This window comes from Sinocyclocheilus anshuiensis, unplaced genomic scaffold (assembly GCF_001515605.1).
Source record: "Sinocyclocheilus anshuiensis isolate Anshui unplaced genomic scaffold, SAMN03320099.WGS_v1.1 scaffold758, whole genome shotgun sequence".
Classification (NCBI taxonomy): Eukaryota; Metazoa; Chordata; class Actinopteri; order Cypriniformes; family Cyprinidae; genus Sinocyclocheilus; species Sinocyclocheilus anshuiensis.
In genome coordinates this window covers 2504364-2526901 of record NW_015548126.1, presented here as the reverse complement: position 1 = coordinate 2526901, position 22538 = coordinate 2504364, and the positions used below count along the sequence as shown (strand labels likewise).

At 40.2% G+C, this 22538-nt stretch overlaps 2 protein-coding genes across 2 annotated transcripts in view; both read left to right on the top strand.

The window, feature by feature from the left end:
* The window catches only part of LOC107704701 (protocadherin-16-like), a 93098-nt gene extending 85894 nt beyond the window's left edge, over positions 1 to 7204 (top strand). Inside the window, exons 9-12 of the mRNA XM_016507689.1 lie at positions 1458 to 2307; positions 4779 to 5018; positions 6849 to 6974; positions 7116 to 7204. Coding sequence (XP_016363175.1) covers positions 1458 to 2307; positions 4779 to 5018; positions 6849 to 6974; positions 7116 to 7204 — 1305 coding nt within the window. The remainder of the gene's footprint in view (positions 1 to 1457; positions 2308 to 4778; positions 5019 to 6848; positions 6975 to 7115) is intronic.
* Positions 7205 to 18632, top strand: LOC107704787 (protocadherin-16-like). The gene is made up of 9 exons (XM_016507815.1): positions 7205 to 7280; positions 10496 to 11362; positions 11924 to 12037; positions 12131 to 12342; positions 13291 to 13442; positions 13778 to 13908; positions 14206 to 14492; positions 15143 to 15281; positions 15769 to 18632. Exons 2-9 carry the CDS (start codon positions 10825 to 10827, stop codon positions 18357 to 18359), a joined length of 4164 nt encoding a protein of 1387 aa, XP_016363301.1. The 5' UTR covers positions 7205 to 7280; positions 10496 to 10824; the 3' UTR covers positions 18360 to 18632.
* The last annotated feature ends 3906 nt before the right edge of the window (positions 18633 to 22538 follow it).

The window sequence follows — 22538 nt, the reverse complement described above, 5'->3', positions numbered from 1 at the left end:
TGGATGTGCCAAGACAAATAATAAAGTTCATAATTGATATCTAATTAGAATAAAAGAGCTCTGGCAAGGCTTTGATTCTTTCAGAAATCAATAGTTTGACTCAAAAGCAGCTGTGTGAAAAAAAGTAGATCTTTTGTTGGAACATGTCATTTACCGCTTAATGTGGGATTAATTACCCCTCTGTCCTATTATGTTTCATTAGAAGATTTGGCGTCAAGAATCTCGTTACTGCCAATATACTAATCACCCTGGTGCATAATGATGATTTAATCATAGTACAAAAAATAATAGGTTTTTCATGAGCACCTGTGTTGTAGTGCATACTTTTATTTTAAAACTTGTTTGAGTTCTAACGCATCGGTTTTGAGGTTTAGTGTCTCGCATGTGCTGTGTTTGTATATGTGTCTTTCTTTATCTAAATGTTTGTTTCCATCATTCTATCTCTGTGTCTGTCTCTCTTTCTGTGCACGCACACACATACACAGTCTCTCATAACTATCAAAACAATGTCTCATCTGCTAAGAGAAACCGCAGGCTTCCATATTAGGAAGCAAGGTTATTTTGCTTTTAAGTGTTTCTGAGTCATCTATGAGGATTCTGTATTTTTATTAAGAATATTTGCACATTTGAATGTTCTAACAGTTTCCTATTATGATTATGTTTACTTTAATCCAGTATTATTTTTCCTGGCAGTCACAGACCTATCAAATTAACTCTGATTAATGCTAGCAGGTTTGTTGTTTGAGCTTGTAAAAGCCCCCCAAAAAGTTTTCATTCCCTGTAAAAAGAGAAGAAAATGTGGGCTGCAGTATGTTTCTGTTCTGTTGTATTTCATTAACAGGCAACTAGCAGGATGCAGTTTAAAAATGGGTTACAATCTGTTCTGATATGTAGTTTAAAATTAATTATAATAAAATAAAAAAACTAATGTAAGACTAGTATTTTATGGTAATAAAAAATATAGGATATTTTTTGTTTACTTTCATACAGGAAACGAACACAATTATATAAAGTAAAAGAAAATATGAATGATTCTTATTTAGCTTATGTTGCTGAAATAGGTTTTTAATATTTTATTTTAAGTAATGGTGTGTGTGTGTGTGTGTGTGTGTGTGTGGTTTTCGTTTTAATTTCAATTAACAGTAATAAACCTGTTTAGATCCCATGTAAAATCTAGGTCTTGAAGAAAAAAGTCACTGTACAAAAATATAGTACACAAATCTACAAAAATGGCTTTTATTGACTTACCAAAACCACATAGGACTAATATGATGCAAAACTTACAAAAAGCTGTATAGGAATTCTTCATTTTTTTAATCTGTAAAGCATGAGTTTAATGCAATGAATCATGTACAGTATAATCCCAATATTTACATTCCTATCGTCTAACATTTAGCCGTGCTTTGCATTCATCATTTCAGTTTCTAAATCTAATACATAAACGTCTTTCTTTACAGGTTGTAAGCTCAAATAAAGGATCACCCACCACTAACTCCCAACCAATAACGTTGAATTCAGTAGAGGGAGCTAAACCCGGCTTAATCGTGGGATCTGTTCGTTCACCTGATTCTCAGACTCTTCCTGAAGTAGGCCAGGTCACGTATACTGTGGTGGGAGGCACCGACTGCGACGGCACCTTTGTGGTAGACCGCCAGACGGGTGATGTTTACCTGGCCCGTGAGCTTGATTTCGAAAAAGCTCCTCGATACACTCTCCAGATTGAGGTTGATGACTTCTCCATGCCTCTCCCTAAAAGTCACTTTGTTACATTGGTAATCAATGTCCAGGACAGCAACGATCATGCTCCCAAGTTTCCCGAAGACCCCATTATCATAGTCGTCCCTGAGAACACCGATCCTGGATCATCTATCTACACCTTCCAGGCCATTGATAAAGACGGAAGCGGACCCAACAGTGAAGTACACTACTCCATCCTGCAGCAGTGGCCAAACGTTCCAGATCTCCTGTTCCTGGATCCAACCACAGGAGTTCTTTCTCTGGGAATGATGTTGGATCATGAGAGGACCTCTTCACTACTCTTGGTGGTTCAGGCGATGGATTCGGCCCCCGATGTCGGTCAGCGGCACCGTGGGACGGTCACAGCCCGCATATTTGTCACTGATGTGAATGATAATGACCCTGTGTTCATCTCACCGTCTGTGGTGAGTGTGATGGAGGACCAGCCTGTGGGCTTTGTCGTGGTCTATGTCATGGCTGCAGATGCAGACCAGGGAGACAACGGACGTGTGACGTATCGTATCCAGAGCGGCAACACTGGAGGAAAATTCAGCCTTAACCCAGATACAGGTAAACCAATCAACAGCTCCATCTGAATTAAATTCTTGATGTTCACTATATATTTATGCTCTAAATTTAAATAAAATGTGATAATAAAAAATTATTTTTTTTTAAATGTAAGCCCCGATAAAGCTATTTGACAAAATATACACTACCAATGAAAAGTTTGTGGTCAGTAAGATTTCCAAGGCACCAAGGTTGCATCTATTTAATCAAAAATAGAGTAAAAAATAGTAGTATTCTGAAATATTATTAACTTTATTAATGGCAGTAATTTTTAGTAATTGTTTTTCATTTCAAAATATTTAGAAATGTAATTTATTTCTGTGATGACAAAGCTGAATTTTCAGCAGCTAATACTCCAGCCATTAGTGTCAATTTGTCCTTCAGAAATAATTCTAATATGCTGATTTGGTGCTGAAGAAGCATTTCTTATTATTATCGATGTTTAAAACATTTGTGCTGCTTAATATTTTTGTGTAAACAGTGATAATTTTTTCAGGATTCTTTGATGAATACAAAGGTAAAAAGAACAGCATTTATTTGAAATTTAAATCTTCTGTAACCAGGGATTAAAATTAACTTCTTTCAAAAAAGAGAATTAATTAAAATTAATTTCTTTAAAAAAAACAAAATCTTCTTGACCCCAAACTTTGAACGGTGGTATATATTTACATTTATTCCACAAGACAAAACAACGGATTTTAAACACGTTGTTTTTAAACAGTGATTTTTCTCTCTTATTTTATTCAATTATGCTACACATCATACAGATTGTGTGAGGAAGTTATGTAAAATTGAGATGGGTAAGCACAACTGCAGTGCAAGCGTATTTTTGCATCTTGTTTGTTTATCTTCTTTTGAAACCTTGTTATTTGATGCATCTTGAATTTTGAGTGATTTTAAAATACTATGTCCATTTACTCAAAACACCAGTAACATCAGGACATGCAGCAGTTGCAGCAAACTTCTTATGATTAAACTGATGTGTGAACAGGACATTAAGGGATTAGTTCCATTTCTATCATTTCCTCACCCTCATGTCTTTCCAGACCCTTATGGCTTCCTTTTTTTTCTGTGGAAGATTGCATGGCATGCAAAATGCACCATCAGTTTGATTCTGCATTTCTGCTTGACTCGCATCTTTCCTCTCCTCCCAAGTTGCAATCCTCTAAATGCCCTTTAGTTCTTTTAATCCTAAAAACCACCAGCTCAACATCTCATCCATTTCCAGAAATTCTGCCCTGTGCTGTGAGTTCGGAACAGTTTCTCTCATCTGTGTGTGTGTTTGTGCATTAGTACATCATGACATAAAGCAGGAGTGTAAGACAGTACACACCACTCAGCTGGTAGCTATTTACAGCATGTTTTACCACTAACAGATTGTGTTTCTCTGTTCCGGCATGCATTATTGTGGACCTTGATATGCTTATGGAACCCACACTTAACCAGAATTTATTAGAATATGGAGCTAGATCATACCAAATTTTTGTAATCCTACAGGTTTTGTATGACAGGGCTAAGAAAATGATCATAGGATGTTAAATTTGAGGTAGTCTGTCTCTTTAAAATAACATTTGTCTGCTTTATAAATGACAAACCGATCTCACAAACGCTCACTTGCTTGGGAAGCTCATTATGAATGCCTTCAACTATTAATATGAGAATAGAAAAGCAAAACATTATCTTTCTTCCGCTTGGTTTTCCCTTACGTTATCGGAGCATGACTGGTGAGGAGTCAAATTGTCTGAAAATATTCGAGCTTCTAATTCTTACCAGATTAAGACCTCAGAGGCATGTTAGCTCAGCGTTATGGAGATAGAAGAGAGGGAAAAATAAGTCGAAACAGAACGAAAACACCCTCTAGTGTCTCAGTTCCCATCACGCCTTTACAGCCTGCTTTGAATCATTGCGTCTGGTTCTTTAAAAGCATGAAATTGAGATTGGATCAATAGGAGCACCGCTCGCTTGTGGTAGGCTAACGACAGGGGAGCTGGCACCCCCAAATTTGAGCAGGGCACGGCAGGCCGGGCCGTTGCGTGTCTAGAGTGCTTGTTTATGCGCTCTTTCTGTTTGCTGTGGAAAAAACTTGTAAACTGCGGCCAGATAGTTGAGCTGTTACAGTGCCTCAGCGAGTGTTCAGGTAGGGAGGGCTGTGCATTGGGGAAAAAAAGTAATTTTTGAATACGTCGCATGACTTCCACTAATTTTTAACACAACAGAAAGGCTTCAACTTTTCGTGCTGTGATGTTGCTTATGCAAGATCAAAGTGTGCTACAAGATGGAAATCATTCGTCGTGCGAGCGTGTGAATGAGGCTTTGCTTAAGTGCGAGTGGTTTTGCTTTAAACAATTTACATCATGGCTTCATTATTGTGTAATTGTTTAAACTGCAGGCGATCACTCAAGAGAAATGCCAGACACTATGCTTGTTACATTCATCATATGGTAGCCTAACACTTTTGCTTATTTCCCCTGTAGGGTCTTTGTCTATTCTTAGACCAATTGACCGTGAAGAGCAAGACCTCTACAACCTGACCATAGTGGCAGAAGACCACGGTTTACAACAGCACAGCAGCTCCCAGTTACTGTCAATCCAGGTGATTGACGTAAATGATGAGGCACCATACTTTGAGGAAAGTGAATATGAAGCTTTTATTGCAGAGAATCAGCCTCCGGGAACTACTGTGCTTGTGGTTTCAGCTTCTGATTTGGACCAAGGTAAAGTACACTCCTATATATGTCTAACATATAAACATGGCAGTTATGTTGTATAAGGACCACTGGTGGTGTATTTATAATATTAATGAAGCATATTTTATTATTTTTTAATTATATTAAGCAATATTTTATTCATTTTAATTAATATAATGCATTTAATTTGAATGAAAATTAATTTATATGTTGGAGCCAATAGCCTTGTGGGCAGCGTGCCGACATATAGCATTGTTGCGCTTCGGGCGTCCCGATTTCAAGTCCCGGCCCGCAGACCTTTCCCAATTCCGTTCCCCCTCTCTCTCTCCCACCCTCTCTTGCTTCCTGTCTAAATACTATCCTGTCAAAAACGCCTAAAAAAATTAATTTAATTATAAATATTGACATTTAATTTAGAAAATAATTGTTAATTAATACAAATGAAATATTCAGTGGGGTTGACTAAAGGGTTGTTGATTCACTGTTTATAAGCATAATTTTAGTGACATTTTAGTATTATTTATTTATATTTCCTGTTATAGTATTTATTAATAGTTTGAATTAGATTTTTTTTGTTTTCAGATTTCAGTTTCATTTTAGTTTGTTTTAATGTTTTGTTTTGTGCTTTAATCATTTTAATTATTTTTTATAATTCTATTTAGTTGTATTTTATTTCAGTTTAGTTTTAGTAATTAGTTCAGTTACTTGGTAAGGGCAACATTTCTAATTTCTGTAAATTTAATTTCCTCTAATATTTATATATTATTTTATTTTAGCTTTATTTCGATAACAAAAACATTTTTTTTTAATTTTTAGTTGTATTTTTAGTTAACAAAAACAACACTGCTATGTATACATGTAGACTACATCATGAGTGCCACATTTAAAAGATGGCGTGTCAAATGTAAAAGTAGTTCAACAAAACATCTTGCTATGTAGCCGATTCCAAACAAGAACACGTTTTGTACAAATGTCTCCTTTACTTATTCTGTGCAACATGCTCCCTGTAAATGTGGTTTGGCAAGGTACACATTAGCTGTGGACTCACAAAAACTTTGGTACTTTAATCTTGAATTGATGGTAGGAAAATCCTGTGTGGAATGTACATCTGAGTCAGGAGCATGATTAATTACGTTAATTTTGTATCACATTATGTTCTTTATTTAATGAATCACACTAAATTAACAGTAAATGGGCAGCCCTAATAATTTTGTTTACATTCTTCTGTATCTCTGCCACACAATGGCTCATATACTTGATGATGTGATGCTAAACGGTACTGTCTGTGAACGCACGCATTGAGTGAGAAGAGTTCATTTCCACCTTCTGAGGTTGGCGGTGGTCACACCGTTCTCTTTAAAAGTGACACGAATGTTTGTCTAACATTTCTCTGAAAACACTGGATACCACAGCCAAACCCATCACAAATAAAAGTGTGTGGTTTTAATTGGTGCCAGGCCGAGGGGGGAGGGAGGGTTGTGGAAGGGGAGCGCTGCATTCTCTTGGACTTACTCAGGGGCAAATAAAACAGAAGGATCATAAACTTTCTCTCCATGAACAATTAGCGAGGTAAACAGGTGACACTCTGCCAGATTGCTCGCCTTTTGCACGCAATCTGCCATCCAAGGACCAGGGGGAGGGCGATTGAGACCAACTGCTTAGACAGCGGTATTAACTACAAGCAAATAAAAACAGGGTGCGCCACGTGTTTACCCATTCCGTGAGAAAAGTCCATTGTGCAAAGTGAACACAGCCTCTTAAGAATGATGGGCTTTTCACAGACATGATATTTTGGACTTACATTCAAGAAAACTGTGTAGATTCATCTCTTATAATGTCTTTATCCTTTTGTCTTAGGGACCAATGGAATTGTGACATATGGAAGTATTGTAGGAGATGATTTCAGTATTCATCCGGTGACAGGAGTCATAACAACCACCAAGGCTTTGGACAGGGAAGCCCAAGGGGTTTATGCTGTGACAGGTGCTTCAGATAAAACACAGTCGCTTAATTGCAACAGAGAATGATATGCTTTTAGATTGAAGTTTTGTGTTTCTGCCAATGTCATGTCACGGTTGTGCACACATTTGTTTAGCCAGTTTATAACCTCTCTCTCATAAACAGTTTATGCCAGAGATGGTGGTTCTCTGCCCAATTGTGCCAAGACCACAGTGCGCGTCACAGTGCTGGATGAGAATGACAATAGACAGTAGCCTGTGACTCTCTTCACCATTAGAGCCACAGATCAAGACTCCGGGGACAGTGGGCTGGTGCACTACAAAATCACTGGTATTAATGCTATGAGCAATACTTATGTTGTTGTATAATATATGTTAATTATTATTATATATTGTATACAAACCGCTAATTGTTCACATATGTGTAGCTCATGCCTAAAATCATTTTCAGTTCTATAGATACCCATTAATCCTTCCCCCATTGTAGAAACATTTGTTACAACCTCATCAGAACTCATCATTTCTATTTTAATATATCTTACATTGTAATTTATTCATATAATAGCAAAGATTAATTTATTAGCAGCCATTACTCCAGTCTAGTCCAGTCCAGAAATCATTCTGATATGCTTATTTGATGTAAAGCAACATAAATAACACTGTTTACATATCCTATTATTAACAATGTTATAAGCAGTTGTGCAGCTAAATAATATTAATAATGTCTTTAAAGTAACTTTTGATCAATTTAATTCATCCATGCTGAATAAAAATATTATTTTCAAAAAAGAACCGCTTGAGAACTTTTGAACAGTAATGTACTTTTAGTCACTTCGTTAAAGATGTTATGTATCATTTTGCAGTAAATATTCATTATTCCACATCATTCCACAAAAGGTTTGTCAAACATTATGTGGCAGCCTGTACTGACATATGTACAAGAAATACACCCAACTATTGTCACAGTACAGAAGGAGACCAGGGACGGAGAGGTAAAGTAAACAGAGCTTTATTGAACAGGTGCTGGGAGAGTGAGAGAGATGGAGAGCAAACGGGTTAGAGCAACAGTCTATGGAATGGAAGGAATCGGGCTCACGTGATGAAGGGTTCTTTGGTGGATCGGGCTGAAGAAGATGGCACAGAGACAGGAAGGTATCAGGATGGAGTCCGGGTTCAGTGAGTCAGGTAAGGAGTAGCATAGTAAACTCAAGACCAGACGAAGTGTGACTGCAGTGGCTGTGCATTTAAACTAGTGCTGATGAGGTGGTGACAGGTGCGGCTGATCAGTACTCCGGTGATTGTGAACGGGTGTGTGAGATGATTGAGCCTGACTAGGCTGGACTCTCCCTGACAGTACCCACGGGCGGCTCCCGACGCCCGCTGCCGACGTCGAGGACGGCCGCGGCTCCGGAGAGCGGGACGATCTGGGTGACGATCATGGAAGTCACTGAGGAGTAAGGGATCTAGCACATCATCTCTACGAACCCATGATCTCTCTTCGGGGCCGAACCCCTCCCAATCTACGAGATACTCTAGCGTCCCGCCTCAACGCTGGGAGTCCAAAAGTGAATTGACTCTGTAGATGGTCTCCTCTTCCGCGATTTCGGGAGGAGGAGGGAGTACGCCGGATTCGTCAGGCCCTGGGGAAGAAGCAGACATAGGGTGAACACAGGGTTTGAGCAGTGAGACATGGAAGGGGATGTTGCGCTCAGTCTGGCCGTTGGACTGTGGGTGATATCCGGAGGTGAGGCTTACTGATACGCCCAGGAGATGGAAGAAGGCCCTCCAAACCCGGGAGATGAACTAGGGCCCACGATCGGAGACGATATCCTCCGGGATGCCGAAGTTGCAAACGGTAGGTAACAGTGAACTGGAAACGGGTGAAGAACAGCGCCCATCGTGCCTGACGTGGGTTTAGGCGTTTGGCCTCCTGAAGATATTCCAAGTTCCGATGGTCAGTGATGACCTGGAAGGGATGAAGAGCTCCCTCCAGCCAATGTCTCCACTCCTCCAGCGCGAGCTTGATGGCGAGAAGCTCGTGGTTCCCGATGTCATAATTCTGCTCCGCCGGGGAAAGCTTGTGGGAGAAGTATGCACAGGGATGGAGGCTAGGAGGCTCTCCAGACTGCTGGGAGAGCACCGCTCCGACTCCTACAGTGGAAGCGTCTACTTCCACGACAAATGGTTTCTGAGGATCAGGCAGCGCGAGGGTATGAGCGGTGCAGAAGTCTTCCTTCAATTCCTCAAAACTTTGGAGGGCTGCGGGCGTCCAGGACAGAGACTTGGGCTTATTGCGGAGCATAGACGTGAGGGCGGCTGTGTGTAGACTGAAATGGTGGATGAAATGGCGGTAGAAATTTGAGAACCCTAGAAAGCGTTGGAGCTCCTTAACTGTCCGGGGTTGTGGCCAGTGGTGAATGGAGTGGACCTTTTTGTCATCCATCCAGATGCCCTGAGGACTGATGACATATCCGAGGAACTTGACGGTGGTAAGGTGGAACTCGCACTTCTCCAGCTTGAGATAGAGATGGTATTTTCTCAGTTGTTGAAGGACCTGCTCCAAGTGGTGGCGATGTTCGGCCAGGTTCCGAGAGTAAATCAGGATGTCATCGATATACACGATCACAGAATGATGGAGGAACTCCCGGAACACCTCGTTCATGAAGCCCTGGAATACGGAAGGTGAGTTGGATAGGCCATATGGCATAACGCAGTATTCATAGTGTCCGGTGGGTGTGATGAAGGCGGTCTTCCACTCGTCACCATGACGGATCCAAACAAGGTTATAGGCGCTTCGCAGGTCCAGCTTGGAGAAGATACGAGCTCCCCGAAGTTCCTCGAGGGTGGCCGGCACCAGTGGAAGGGGATATGGATATTTCATGGTTTGTGAATTGAGGGTCCGGTAATCAATACACGGCCGGGCTTGCGCTGAAAGGGATTGTTGAGATGACATTAATAATACATTAATTTGAGTCAATGTAACAATTTGAGGACTGAGCTGGATAATACTCACCGTGGGTCATGCTGGTCGGATAGGACATGAGCGAATCAAATGTCCATGCTCCCCACAATATAGACATAGTCCCGAGGTCATCCTCCGCGAACGCTCCGCATGGGTGAGATGGTACGAATCCACTTGCATGGGTTCTGGTGCTGGAGCCGGTGAGTCGGATGTGCTCGGTGAGGCGGGTGGCTGGATCGGGTTACAGGCCAGGAGATGTTGAGAGATCTTGATAGCCTTTTGAATGAAACTCTCTAACCCCACGGTGTCGTCAAATATCACCATTTGAAGGCGAATGTCGGCGTTCAGCCCCTGCCGGAACGCAGTCAGTAAGGCCACTTCGTTCCATCCACTCGCCACCGCCAGAGTGCGGAATTTAATGGCATACTCGCTCACGGAGGCCTTGCCTTGACGTATATATATGTATATATATATATATATACATTGCACCCTTCATTGGTCAGCATTAATTAAATTTATTAATATTGTTTTATTACACTAACAGGCCAGATGACAACGTTATTTTCATAACTTTCTTTCCTCAGGCGGAGACCATTTTGGTGATTTCCACCTGGACAGGAAATCAGGTGTGCTGTCCACTTCCAGGCCTTTGGACCGAGAGTCCAAAGCAAAGTACACCCTCACCGTGGAGGCACAAGATCAAGGAATACCATCCCTCACCAGTACTGTCACTTTGGACATCAGTGTCTTGGACCTGAATGACAACAGCCCAGTGTTCCCCAGCAGCAGCTACTCAGTGGAGGTATCAGAAGATGCATCAGAAGGGTCTCTTGTTCTGGAGGTTTCAGCCTCTGACAAGGACGAAGGGTCCAACAGTCAGGTTGTCTACTTCCTGAGCCACGAATCCAGAGGTATGTTAATTGTGGACCAATACACGGGTCGCATTATTACAGCAGCAGCCCTCGACCGAGAAAAAGTGGCCTCCTACAGTTTCAAAGTCTACGCCATGGACTCCTCAGCCTCCAACCCCCGTAACACCTCTGCTGAAGTCACCGTCCACATCTTAGATGTAAATGACAACGCCCCCTTCTTCATCACAGACCCGCTCATCATCAATATGTCCAGCAGTAGTCTCTCCAACCACAAGGTGCTGGCCACCATGAGAGCTGAAGATAAAGACTTCGGTGCAAATGGATCTGTATTTTATCGGTTTGCGAATCCTGTCAAAGGCTTCACCATAAACTCCTTGACTGGGGACATCCAGGCCACCGAAAAGCTCCACACGATGACCCAGAGCCAGCGGACCCTCATTGTGGAGGCCATGGATCAGGGTAACCCATCGCAGTCCTCTCTGGGAGTTGTGATCGTGTACATCAGAGAGCAGAGTTACCAGGGCATCCGCTTCGCTCGCAACACCAGGGATGTCAGCCTGCAGGAGAATGCTGCTAAAGGTGTGATAATGACCCTGTACATCAGTGATATCCAACTGATATTCCTGTAGCTCAAACTGTAGAGCATAGCGCTAGCAACACCAAGGTCATGGGTTCGATTAACAGGAAATGCATGAGCTGATAAAATATATACCTTGCATGCAGTTTAAGTCGCTTTGGGTAAAAGCGTCTGCAAAAATTGGATATGAATGTCTAGTTTAGAATAAAATGCAGCAATATTAACCTATTTTTGGCTGCTGTATAATTCAAAAATAAAACAGTAGCATCTAAAATCAGTTCGTTTTAAATGCTACAAGTGAATTTAGGCATCACGATATTTCAGTGTACAGTATGAAAAATGGATATTAATTTATTGTGAGTGTTAGATGTTGGCAAAAGTCATCTAAATATAAAACTAAGGGAAATGAAATGCATGATTAAATATCCAATATTGACTGCGATGATAAAACATCAGACATTAAACGATATGGTAATGACATATTGTGCATCACTAAACCTTTCATACATGCCAAGTTGATGGAAAATTTCCTTTTAATCAGTAAAGGTCTTTTTTTCTTATAGGTACAGCAGTTGTTCAGATACAGGCTCACTATCCTGATGGATCTAGCAGTGGCATCAACTACAGCATTTTCAGTGGCAACAAGCAGCAGTCCTTTAGCATCAGCCCCCACACAGGTAATCGAAGTCATTGCATGAACTTATTGTGATAGTAGTCTTTCTAAAGGGGAAGGATGTTTCAGTATTAGTCATAATACATTCCTTATTTAGGTGAGATTTGGGTAGAAAGCTCCAAAGGTCTGGACTTTGAGGAGACCCCACGACTCCGCCTGGTGGTCAAGGCTGAAACCGCATCCTCCAGTTCCTTCATGGCAGTTAACCTTCTCCTACAGGATGTCAATGACAACTTACCACGCTTTCAGCTTCACAATTACGTTGCTTATGTTCGTGAGGCCCAGGGCTATGATCATCCTATCATTCAGGTACAGTAATCTCCCATTTGTTTTCTCAGTGGTTGAGTCTTCATAAAAGCTGTGGAGTACAACATCCCTTGGCCTAAATACAGCATATTTTCAGTGCAAGCCAAAAGAGTTTCCTTTGCGTTTCCCACAATGTTTTCATTGTCCATGGTGAGAATATAGGCTCAGGAGGTGGTGACAGGTGCGGCTGATTAGTACTCCGGTGATTGTGAATGGGTGTGTGAGATGATTGGGCCTGACGAGGCTGGACTCTCCCTGACAACTATCATGGTTATGAATATTTTATTATATTTTGCTTAAATTGATTTAATGAATTACTTGGTCCTGTGAGGACAAAGTTAAATGATTTCCATTTTTTTTTCTTAGTGTTCTTTTTCATTTGATAAAGTAATAATTTAAAGGAAAGAAGTTTAATTTATTCCTCTTACATAAGAAAAATATTTATTTGTGTATTATATTGCATTGAATAATAAATTGAATTATATATATATCGCATCCTCCAGTTCCTTCATGGCAGTTAACCTTCTCCTACAGGATGTCAATGACAACTTACCACGCTTTCAGCTTCACAATTACGTTGCTTATGTTCGTGAGGCCCAGGGCTATGATCATCCTATCATTCAGGTACAGTAATCTCCCATTTGTTTTCTCAGTGGTTGAGTCTTCATAAAAGCTGTGGAGTACAACATCCCTTGGCCTAAATACAGCATATTTTCAGTGCAAGCCAAAAGAGTTTCCTTTGCGGCTCCCACAATGTTTTCATTGTCCATGGTGAGAATATAGGCTCAGCTGTCCCACATAGCCACAACCAATTCCCTTTTTCAACTTTTTTTTTTTTCTAAATAATTTGAGTTCCAAGCCCAACATTGCTTAGAGGTTCATGTTACGCTCGAGCAGCTGTTGCGAATCTGTCTGTATTTTCATTGCCAATTTCACCGGTAATTTCCTCAGGTGTTGGCGAATGACCTGGACCAGGGTCAGAACGGGCAGGTGACCTACTCCATAAGGTCATCGTCCATGAGCGGCCTCTTCAAGATCGACCCTGTCACAGGCAGTATATCCACCGCTGCCATCATGGACAGAGAGATCTGGACACAGACCAAGTACTAAGTTCTTCCATCTGCTTTTATAGCAGTTTAGATCATTTCCTTTTACCTTCTTTATCCTTAAACAGAAGTGATTGAAAAGTAATGTCTTTTTAATTTTAAATAGCTAAGAAAAAAAAAGTAATGCTCACGTATTTATTGACGGAATGACACTTCTGTAGAGGCAGTTCCATCGATGCGGTTAAAACTTTTATATTCCCTGAAATAATATCTTCGTTTGATTATTATTAGAGTTTGCACTTTAAAACGTCTTAAATTTCTTTCCTGTCAGCATAAAAATAGTCTGTGAGAATGTCCAGACTCTGACTCTAATTTTGTTGTTGTGTCTCCAGCCTGGTTATTATGGCAACGGACAGAGGTAGTCCTCGGTTAGCAGGTTCTGCCACTCTCACTGTGATCATCGTAGACCTGAATGACAACAGTCCCACCATCCCTGTTCCACGTGAAGTCCGGGTCCCTGAGAGTAAGTTGACTGCTGTTTGAACTCAATATCACTCCTGTAATCAATGAACTAAATTTCCTATTTTTTCTGGCAGACAAACAGTGAGGCACACCATGCTGAAAGATTGACTCAATTACCAGGCGTTTTTCTTGCCAAGGTCCTTAATGGTTATTTCCTGTCACTGATGTTGTACAATGTGTCCAATAATAGTGGGCGTTGTCCAACAATATGTAATACTTTTGAAAGGTGCAACCACAAACGGAAACAATAAATTACATTTCACACTGGGTTATCAAGATTGTGTATTTCTCTCTCTAGATACCTTGATTGGAACCGTGATCACTCAGGTCACAGGGAATGATGTGGACTCTGGGCCGGCTCTCTCCTATTCCCTGCTTCTGGACTCAGACACTCAAGGAAAGTTTGGAATACATCGCTATGGAGGCGGGGTGTCTTTGACTGCCTCTCTGGACTTTGAAGATAGAACATGGTACATGCTGACCGTCAGCTCCTCGGACTCCAAACACCGGACTTACGCAAATCTGACCGTGCTTGTGGAGGATGTGAATGATAATGCTCCAGTCTTCTCCCAGGACCTTTATGAGGTATGTTTGGAAAAAGCACATGTTCAGGATGAATATTGATAGAAAAAGTACATTAAAATGTTTGAAGTACCCAACAATGTTGTGGAGTAATTAGTTACATGTTACCAAATTATGTAATTTAATTACAAAATAAATGTGACTGTGATTACTGAGAAAAAATGTGAAAACGTTTTGAAAACATTCATTAGAAATTTAGAAAAATCATTAAAAAGTAATCAAATGTAATCAGTTACATTACTTTAAAAAGTAATTGAAATAGTTGCACTACATATTACATTTCAAATAGTGTAACTTGTCATCTGTAACCTATTACATTTCCAAAGTAACTTTCCCAAGACTGGTACCCAAGATGTTTGAATAATACATAGTAAACAGTTATTTGACCGATCAAAAGTATTTTAGGGGGCCTTGCAATAATAACAGATTACACTAACTTTGATATTCTACACTCTGTTTAATAAATACTTTTCACTTGCACTTGCAAAAGGCACTTGCAGTTTATTTAAATGTCAAAGAGACACATTTTTGTTTCGAAAATATTCCCTGTGAGCACATTTACAAAAATATTTCTTTAAGTAAAAGAAAAAACAAATTGATGCTGTGTACTGATCAAAGCCGTCAGTGTTAAGACCGATTTACGTCTTTGGCAGGTGACTCTAGCAGAACGCTCGCCAGCAGGAAGCTCAGTTATCACAGTAACTGCTACAGATAAGGACTCCGGAGACAACGGAAGGATAACATACAGGGTTGTGTCAACAAAGGACATGTTCTACATTGACCCAAGCAATGGTAATTTGTCATTTTGTTCTTGTTGTTTTCCTTTTGTTTATTGTTCTTCATCCAAATCATTGTCAGATGTAGAATTCATTCTTAAGGAACAAGACATAATTTTTTTGATGTAGTGGTTCTCAGCTGGTTTTTCTTCAGGGCCCACGTTTTAGGATGTCAAGTGGCAGTATCAAATTTGTTAATCAAGTAATGTGAATTACAGAGATCACAAAATATGCATAATGATACTGAATAGAAAAAAAATTATGGAAAATGTGCAAATCATTAACAACAGAAGAAATGTGATTTACAAGCCTAAAGAATTTAAAAAACACTATTCCAATTATTGAGTAGATCAATTTATGCCTAAAGACTCTATAGTTGGATGCACAGCAGTCCAGGACCCTGTTCAGGATATCATTTTTGGGTTGTCACCCACCAGAACTACTGTTTTGAAGCATTTAGTAAAAGCCCTGATCTTACCTTATAATGTAATTTCTTTACATAGGTACTCTGTTCATCAAGCAGAAGGTTGAGTTTGACTCACAGCGCCCTTCCATTTTGGTGGTGATTGAAGCCAGTGATAGTGGAACACCTCCGTTGACTGCCCTTACCACAGTTCAGGTGCATGTGTCTGATGTCAATGACAATGCCCCTGTATTCCACCAGACTGAGTACAGAGCCTCTGTATCTGAAGATGAAGTTCCTGGTTCAACCATCCTAACCCTGGAAGCAGTGGATGGGGACTTATCTAGGGACAACTGCGGGTTTGATTTCGCCATTGCCAGTGGAAACATTGGTAACGCCTTCCAAATCGAGAGCAGTGTTCGTTTCCTTGAGGGCCATGGATTTCAGACAGTTGGAACGCTGATATTAGTTGATAAGCTTGACTTTGAGAGTGCGAATGGCTACAATCTCACTATTGTGGTCTCAGATCGCGGCATACCACAACGAAGCTCAAGTGTTCCGGTTTTAATCACTGTAATGGACACCAATGATAACCCTCCATCCTTCAGTAGGGCTGAGTACAACGTTATTGTCAATGAAGGGGCAGAAACGGGAAAAGAAATACTTCAACTTTTTGCAGTGGACCCTGACTCAACATCTAATGGAGAGGTTCAATACTCAATCAGTTCTGGAGACGAGTCTGAGCTCTTTTCTATTGATCGCTGGACTGGGTCCCTTCGTCTGCGGAGGTCTCTTGATAGTGAGAAACAGTCCTCTCGTGTGTTCATCATTCAGGCCTCAGACGGTCAGGGCCACTTCGCTCTTGCTCCTGTAACTGTCGAGGTCAAGAACATCAATAATAACAGGCCTTACTTCCCTCTTAAATCACTCACAGCAAGCATTCGTGAAAACCAGCCCCAAAATGCTCTAGTTACCATACTACATGCCATTGATCATGACAAAGGAGCATATGGAGAATTGAGATATTTCCTCATGTATAATTCCGGCAACGGTAAAGATTCCTTCCTTGTGAACCAAACCTCCGGTGAGGTGCGAACCCGCTTTACATTCGACTTCGAGAAGGTAAACGCTTTCAATTTTATTGCTATCGCAATGGATGCAGGCAACTACTCGGCCACAGTCACAGTTCAAGTCTTTGTGACTGGTGAAGATGAGTACGACCCGGTTTTCACTAACTCAGATTTCGCCTTCCACGTACCTGAGGGTGCCAAGAAAGGGCAAAGCATCGGGCAAGTAAATGCTAATGATGAGGATGGAGGGGTGGACGGCATTGTCCTCTACACACTCGCAAACAGTTCGCCTTACTTTGAGGTCAACACGTTTACAGGAGTGATATCCCTCAAGATGGATGCATATCATCGACATACAAGCCGGTCCAAAAGAGAGACACGTCAGATGACGTTGGATGTTACTGCTCACAGTCCTTTGGAGATTTCCCGAAAAGCTTCTGCCCAGGTCACAATTGATGTCACTCATACATCCTTCGGCTTGAACACAGACATGAATGTGGTACTTGCCAGTGCTATAACAGCTTCCTTGGCAGCCATTGTGTTCCTGATCATAGTTGTTGTAGTGATATTCCTCTTGAGATCCCAAAGGTACAAAGAACAAGAGGCTTGCGCCAGAATAGTATCCCACGGTACCATTCTGGAGAGTCTTGAAGAATCGAAAGTACCAGGGGGTGATAAGCTGTATCATCCGACTCTTCCTGGGTATGCAACAGACCAAACTGGGAGCGGAGGAGGTACCTACGCACGAGGTGGGTCTCTTGACCCATCTCACTCCAGTGGACGTGGTTCTGCCGAAGCGGAAGCAGCAGAAGATGATGAGATCCGGATGATTAATGAGTATCCTCAAGTTTCCAGCATCTCCTCCTCCATGCAGGAGCACATAGCTGCTCGTGGGCCCGATTCTGGTATCCAGCAAGATGCTGACCAGCTGTCTGACATTTCCTGTGAGCCAGGGATGGATGCAAATCAATGGTTTAAAGGGAAAAAACTGGGAAGTTTAAGTGGGACACTACCATCAAGCCAGTTGCCAACTTATCGGGATGAAGGAGGTGGTTATCTTGGGGTTGGAAGAGGGCTTAAAATCTCGCATCCGAAAGATTATGCTTTCCCGGAGGATGGTAAGCCTGCTGTAGATGGTTCTCTTACAGCTATTGTGGCTAGTGATGAGGAACTGAGGGGAAGCTACAACTGGGACTACCTCCTCGATTGGTGCCCTCAATTTCAGCCTCTGGCTAATGTCTTTACAGAAATTGCCAGATTGAAAGATGAGAATGCGCCACCTAACCCTCGGCGGCCGTTTCATCCCAAAGCAAAGACAGATCCCAAGCCCAGAATTGACCCTCCTCCCCTTATTACCTCTGTAGCACATCCAGGGGCCAAAACGGTTTTGCCGAAACCTGCTGTAGGCCGAACATTTCCACACCTGTCCTCATTGCGCCGATCTCCCATTGACCATGATGGCACTGTTTCCTCAATAGCCATGTCTCCGAGTTTTTCTCCATCACTTTCGCCACTTGCTGCCCATTCCCCAGCCATTGCTCCCTTTGGAGGTCACTCGTCCTCCATTATGGGTACAAATGAACACTCCTTAGAACATGAGGAGACAGAACTGAGGATTTAATGCTGTCTAAGGAGAGCTCACCAGAACGCATTCCCACCTGCTCAGGTACTCTAAAAATGCCTCTCCTCTGGCATAGCCCTCAATATCTTGTTGTATGTAATGTTGCCCCACTGGCTGGCCAGAGGTTTCAGAAAGCGGTGCTTTTGTCACCCTTCTTTAGACTTACTGACTTGAGTTGTTTTATAATGCTGTTCTAACGATCCTGAAGATCAAATGACAATTTTCTTAGCCCAGCAATTGCACATTTTAAAGGACAGTTATGTTTGATGTCAATGTTTTGTAAGAAAAAACACTTTTTGTATTTTATATTTTTGTACTGATGTTTTTTGTTTAAAAAGAATGACATATGTCAAGCGGTTGCTATAACCTGTGATTTTATTGACATACATTTATATTTGTATATATGTGGCCGTAACAGTATGTTTGTTATGAGAGCTTGTTTTAGTTTATTAACAGTTGCCATTCTAAAGTGTTCTAAGTATGTTCAGTATTAAGCTCTTAAATATTTGGGGAATATGTTTTTCTGTTAGTATTTATATAAAAACAGTAAAAAACAAAAAAAATGTACAGCATCTGCAAAATGCCAATGTACACAGTCTTTGAAGTTTTTGCTGCAGACCCCAGTGATCATATTGATTTCTACATGCTGCTTCCCCTCCCTTAGCTTGACTAATGGGAACACAGTTGTAGCTTATGAAACTAAAAATACAAAAAAAAAGTTTTTCCCCATTTTGTGAGGATTATAAAATCAAGCACCAAGTTGCTACTTAATTAGCTAAGACAAGCTATCTGTGCCAGGAATTTTGTAAAATTGCAAAGAAATAACAGTAACAGAAATGGAAAATATTGTCATGGCAGCAATGTAACTGGAAATAATGTATTGTCCTTGCTATACTCATGTTTGTTATCAAGTCTTTCTTTGAACACAGAGTCTAACACAAATATTCTCAAGGCCAGTGGAAATCGTTATCATGTTGTTGATACAATATATAGGCTAATAACCTGATAACTTCAATGTTTGTTTTGTTTTGTTTTTTGTCATAGGCTTAGACTGATAATTTTTACTGGATGTTTATGTTTGAATAAATACATCAAGCTATCCAATATTATACTTAATTCGACCAAAAGAAAGATTCATTTAAAACTCCACTACTCCCTAATCAAGGTACTGACATTTATAGGTACATTTTTTTGTAGCATCTTTCAATCATTACTCAAAACAATTGGTAAATGTTGCTAGTTATACCATAAAATGCTGGATTACTTTGCTTTGTGTATGTAAATGACACCCATATTTGTTGAAAAGCACTGGTGATTTGATTTTAGTGATGCATTTTTTCCTACAATGTACAGTTTGTACAATTTCAAACTAAATAATGGCAGCATTGAACATTCTTCTAGCAAGATTGTGAAACATATTTTTGTAAATTATTTTCTAACACTTTGAAAATGATTGTAAATGTTGCCATTTGACCATACTTAATTTCTGTGCTAAAAATTCTACTAGTGTTTTTTCTAGACAGTTTTTTTTTCTCAGAATCTTTTTGTCAACATATTTTGATGTTCATTGAAAGGCTCAACTTATAATTTTGAAAATCCACAGTGCCTATTGAAGAAAATCATGATTGTGTTTATAACTGATTGTTAAAATTTTTCTTTGTTCAAATTCTCAAAAAGAAGAATTTCAGTGTTTCCTAAGGATACGAAATCTCTTTTCTTGTTAAAGTATCCTATATTTATGGCAGATGCTTCACTTTTGTACACAAACAATTCCTCACTCGTAACTGTGAACGTGTTATATTTGTGCTGCCTTGAAGGAAAATAAATAATGTTCAGTTTTTCTGTGTTCATTTAAAACGTTTCTCATGATGTTCAAGTCACTGTTCAGTTATAGGTGAAGGAAATCTGTTTACATTACTTTTGAATAGCACTGTGGTCCAAAAAATTGGCCAGCCATTTGTCTTACCTTTGTACCCAGTATAATCCAAAGGGCATTGATATAAGTGGTGGTGTTTTATTGTAAATAATGATCAGAAAACACTGAATTTTGTTCAGTTTCCACCTTAATCCTTTGAAACATACTTTTTTATATACTTGACAAAGTGCCTGATTAAAATGTATTTCCAATAATGAGCCTTTTTTTTTTTTATTATTATATGTATACGTATTATGTGTTAATAGGGTTTACATGTTCTTTTAGATCTAAAACAATACATTATATGAACTGCATGGGAAATTTTAACTGTTTTTCAACTATAAATCTTCACAAGTTACAATATTTTTTTTCACCGGGTGTATTGTGTAGAACATTACTTTCTCTCTCAGTTGTCCTACTAAAATGAAAAGTGTTTTATTTTTACTCTACATACAGTTGCAGAAATGGCCTCTATTTTAGCCTTTAAGGATGTTCATGTCATTGTAGTCCTGTCATCTACTGTAGTTTCAACACGGAGAGTCAAAGTGACGAACTGAACTCCAAATAGAATCCAGATGTACAGCCAGATATGGGAGAAATATTGATGTAGATTTACTGTTAGTACGTCAAATAAAAATATGTGTGATTCCCCCTTGAATAAAATAAATACTTTACATATGGGATAGCTAATATGTGGTTCATGAATGAAACTGCAGGCATACAAAGACCACAGAATCCTAGTTTAGCTAATGTTTATGTATTTCCATCAGGTCTCAAAGCTCATGCATAGATTGATGAGGGAAAAAATATGTCTTCCCACCTGTCCTGCAGAGGAAGTACCAGATAATTCGTCTCTTCCAACCTGTCTCTGTAGAGAGCAAAGACATACAGCACACTAGATACAGTATCTCTGGCAGCCGGTGCCTTATAATTAATTCTTTAAAAAGCCAAAAAATAAGGTTTTAAATCATAGAGCCTGTAACACATTCCAAAAAATGGGGCAGTAACAAACCTTGCCACACAAGGGGAAGAATTTATTCATTATTCATCCATACTCATACTCAGACCTTAATGATTTGTGGATCTTTCAGAACATATCATTAAAGCCATGCCATAGACAGCTTGGATTACAGGAAATGTCATACACTGTGTTTATGAAGACTTGCCTGTGAGTATTGCCATGGAGACACAAAGAACCGTCTATCATTTAACCACAAAATATTTTGACTCACTGAAACTAGTTGTTGAATGTGGGTTTGACTAAAACATTTAAACCGAAGGACATTCGTTGGACTAAAACATTATTAAAGCCTACCTCACAACATTTCTATGTAAATATGCGCTAGCTAGCTAGACGTATTTGACCTTGCTGCTGATTTAGCATCTCCCGCATGTGCAGTGGGCACTTCTTGAGAAGCTACATCAAATTGAAAGAATGTGAGTCAGTTCAAAGACTTTAGATATACAAGACGGTGCACATTACTTATGAATGGGAGAAAGCGCAATCTTCTAGAAAAGCCAGTGGCTAATTGGTAAAATCATTGCGTCACTTTAAAGGTGCAGTAGGAGATCTTGGAAAATGCTAACTTAGCCTGATAGCACTGAAAGCGAATGTCCCACTCTCCCTGTAATCGCCGTCCAAAGCCACACGCCTGAACGCATACGCACACCAGATGACCAGAGACAACATTACTACAATAAATCATGTGTCATTGACCGGTGAGAAAACTTTATAGCACAGTTAGTAAAAGTATTACAATACCAGGAAGGAAGATCAGGTTGTTGATGTTTGTCTGCCATTCTCGCTCTGTCTGCACAGCGACAGGCAGGTAGGAAAGCCAATTAAAACGCTCGGACCGAGCGTTTTGATTGGACGAACATTTCTTGGTCCTACACCTTCCACAGGATATATAAATACATTTAGACCACTTAACTTAATGATTGCTATCGGGATATGAAGAGACTTTCAACCGGCACAACAAAAAATGTTTCTGAAGACAATCACCTATTGCACCTTTAAGCTCTGGTTGCTTTATATCAGCGTTGAGAGACGTGCGCTTAAAGGGATAGTTCACCCAAAAATGAAAATTAGCCCATTATTTACTCATCCTCAAGCCATCCTAGGCGTATATGACTTCCTTCTTTCAGATGAATCCAATCGGAGTTATATTAAAAATTGTCTTTGATCTTCCAAGCTGTTTAATGGCAGTCAGCGGGTGTTGCAGTTCATCAGTCCAAAAGAAGTGAAATAAAGTGCATCCATC

Bases quoted from the DNA above. Each gene is read 5' to 3' on its own strand.
- LOC107704787 (XM_016507815.1), top strand. From the start codon at position 10,825: ATGTTAATTGTGGACCAATACACGGGTCGCATTATTACAGCAGCAGCC. The intron at 12,038-12,130 runs GTAATCGAAGTC...TTCCTTATTTAG, and splicing joins TAGCATCAGCCCCCACACAG to GTGAGATTTGGGTAGAAAGC. The intron at 13,443-13,777 runs GTACTAAGTTCT...TTGTGTCTCCAG, and splicing joins GAGATCTGGACACAGACCAA to CCTGGTTATTATGGCAACGG.